General features: G+C 42.9%; 1 protein-coding gene across 1 annotated transcript in view; it reads left to right on the forward strand.

Moving 5' to 3' along the window:
• The window catches only part of LOC307271105 (filamin-C-like), a gene marked incomplete at its 3' end in the record, with an annotated part of 61,245 nt that overhangs the window by 37,918 nt on the left and 20,827 nt on the right, over positions 1-2,500 (forward strand). The window contains exons 14-15 of the mRNA XM_080054980.1: positions 596-709; positions 1,391-1,534. Of these exons, the coding sequence (XP_079911106.1) occupies positions 596-709; positions 1,391-1,534 (258 nt within the window). The remainder of the gene's footprint in view (positions 1-595; positions 710-1,390; positions 1,535-2,500) is intronic.

Genomic DNA, 2,500 nt, shown 5'->3' on the forward strand with positions numbered 1-2,500 from the left:
GTACTTTAGTATGTAGTGTAGTATATATATACCTGAGTATGTGTCTGTCAATGAATGAATACCCTCCTGTCTTCAGGTGAAATGCTTTGGTCCAGGTCTCTCTCTGTGTGTGTGTGTGTGTGTGTGTGTGTGTGTGTGTGTGTGTGTGTGTGTGTGTGTGTGTGTGTGTGTGTGTGTGTGTGTGTGTGTGTGTGTGTGTGTGTGTGTATAAAATATGATAACACCCCTTCCTCTCTCCAGGTGAAATGTTTTGGTCTGTCTGTGTGTCTGTCTGTCTCTCTGTGTGTCTGTCTGTCTGTCTGTCTCTCTGTGTGTCTGTCTGTCTGTCTGTCTGTCTATAATATATAATAACATCCCCTCCTCTCCTCAGGTGAAGTGTTTTGGTCTGTCTGTGTGTCTGTGTGTCTTTCTGTGTGTCTGTCTGTGTGTCGGTCTGTCTGTCTGCCTGCCTGCCTGCCTGCCTGCCTGCCTGTCTGTCTGTCTGTCTGTCTGTGTGTCTGTCTGTCTGTCTGTCTGTCTGTCTGTCTGTCTGTCTGTCTGTCTGTCTGTCTGTCTGTCTGTCTGTATATAACATAACACCCCCTCCTCTCCTCAGGTGAAGTGTTTTGGTCCAGGTCTGGAGCCTGTCGGCGTCATAGTGAACAAACCTTCAGATTTCACCATCGACACCAACGGAGCGGGGAGAGGAGAGCTCAAGATCTACGCCCAGGTATCTCACTAAATTATGTCGGACTTGAGACTGAATCTGTGTCTCAATACGAATAAATAGACTGTGGCTCAGGTGGTTAAGCGGGTTGGCCAACGATCCAAGGGTTGGCGGTTCAATCCCCGCCCGGCCACCTGTGTCATGGTTGTTGTGTCCTTGGGCAAGACACTTCACCCACCTTGCCCTGTGTGAATGTGTATGATTGCTGTATGTTTGAGGTGGTGGTCGGAGGGGCCGTTGGCGCTGAATGGCAGCCACGCTTCCGTCAGTCTGCCCCAGGGCAGCTGTGGCTACTCTCGTAGTTTACCACCACCGGTATGACTGAGTGTGAACGAATTGAACCAGGAAATGTAAAGCGTCTTTGAGTGCCTAGGCAATAAAGCGCTATATAAAACCTATCAATTATTATTATTATTAAGTTATAATTGAAGATGTTCTCTCTTCTAAGCCTCACATTGAACAACTTGTTTTTTTTTGGTGCTAATTTTTTTAATTTCAATATCAACATTGCACAGTTCATATTATTAAACCAAATAAAAACATATTTTCAAATAACTTTATTCTTTCATGTTTTGATAATGTGTTTCCCTCATTGGTGTGTCTGTCTGTCTGTCTGTCTGTCTGTCTGTCTGTCTGTCTGTCTGTCTGTCTGTCTGTCTGTCTGTCTGTCTGTCTGTGTTCCAGGATGCAGAAGGCTTCCCGATCGACATCCAGATCTCAGATAACGGAGACAGCACGTTCCTGTGTGTGTACGTCCCGACCAAACCGGTCAAACACACCATCATAGTGACGTGGGCAGAAGTCAACGTACCCAGCAGCCCATTCAGGGTAGACAGAACCTCTTACTACACATTCTGGCCTTTATGAGATATCTCTGCTACACTACTGCTGCTTTGAAAGAGCCCTTGTTGATATCAGAAAGATCTATCTTATCGGGGAAAAACTCAAAATGTTAACCTCTGCCTAAAAGTGGCTCCGAGGAACTGTCATTGTGTGTTAATTCTAGCGCCCCCTTTGGACTAAAAGCGGTAGTGTTTTTACCACGCCAGCTATTGTTCCTGGGTGAGCGTATACCCATGACAAAGGCATTAAGAAAAACGATAGAAAAATAACATTCTTTGTTGCACTGATGGTCCCGTTTGCTGTTACATGTAATTTATGATCATCAGAGGAAAAATGAGACTGTTTCAGAAATATTTAAAAGTTCCTCGTAGATACTTTAACTTGCTAAAAGTTAATAAAGGCAAATGTCTTCTGAAAACTGTGGTATTTGTAATTGTTTAATTAGAGGAAACTACTTTGCAGAAACACATAGTTGCACACAATCAACATAGACATTTTACTTTTTTGGGTTTTATTTGTGAATGAGTATCAACAGAAATACAAAATAATATGGGACCTAGTATTGAACCTTGAGGAACTCCACAAGCAACAAAATGCAAACATGTTTTGGTCAATGGCTTACATATTTCTTGAACGATCTTGCTGAAAATTTAATCATATGTGTATGTCGGTCCCATGAGGCTGTGTACCAAATATGGTGATGATAGGTTGAAAATCCATAAAGTATTTGTCACATGACTGTATTTCAGTTCGTGCAAATGAGGTAAAATCCAGTTTTTCATTTATTAAATGGTAAATTTACTCCACTTCTAAAGCTCTTTTCCCTGGTTTTTCACAGACCCAAAGCGCTTTACATTGTTTTGTACACATTCACCCATTCACACACACATTCACACACCGATAGCAGCAGCAGCTACCACGCAGGGTGCAAGCTAACTATCAGGAGACATT

The sequence above is a fragment of the Ammodytes marinus genome (assembly GCF_949987685.1).
Source record: "Ammodytes marinus genome assembly, contig: scaffold_72, whole genome shotgun sequence".
Taxonomy (NCBI): domain Eukaryota; kingdom Metazoa; phylum Chordata; class Actinopteri; order Uranoscopiformes; family Ammodytidae; genus Ammodytes; species Ammodytes marinus.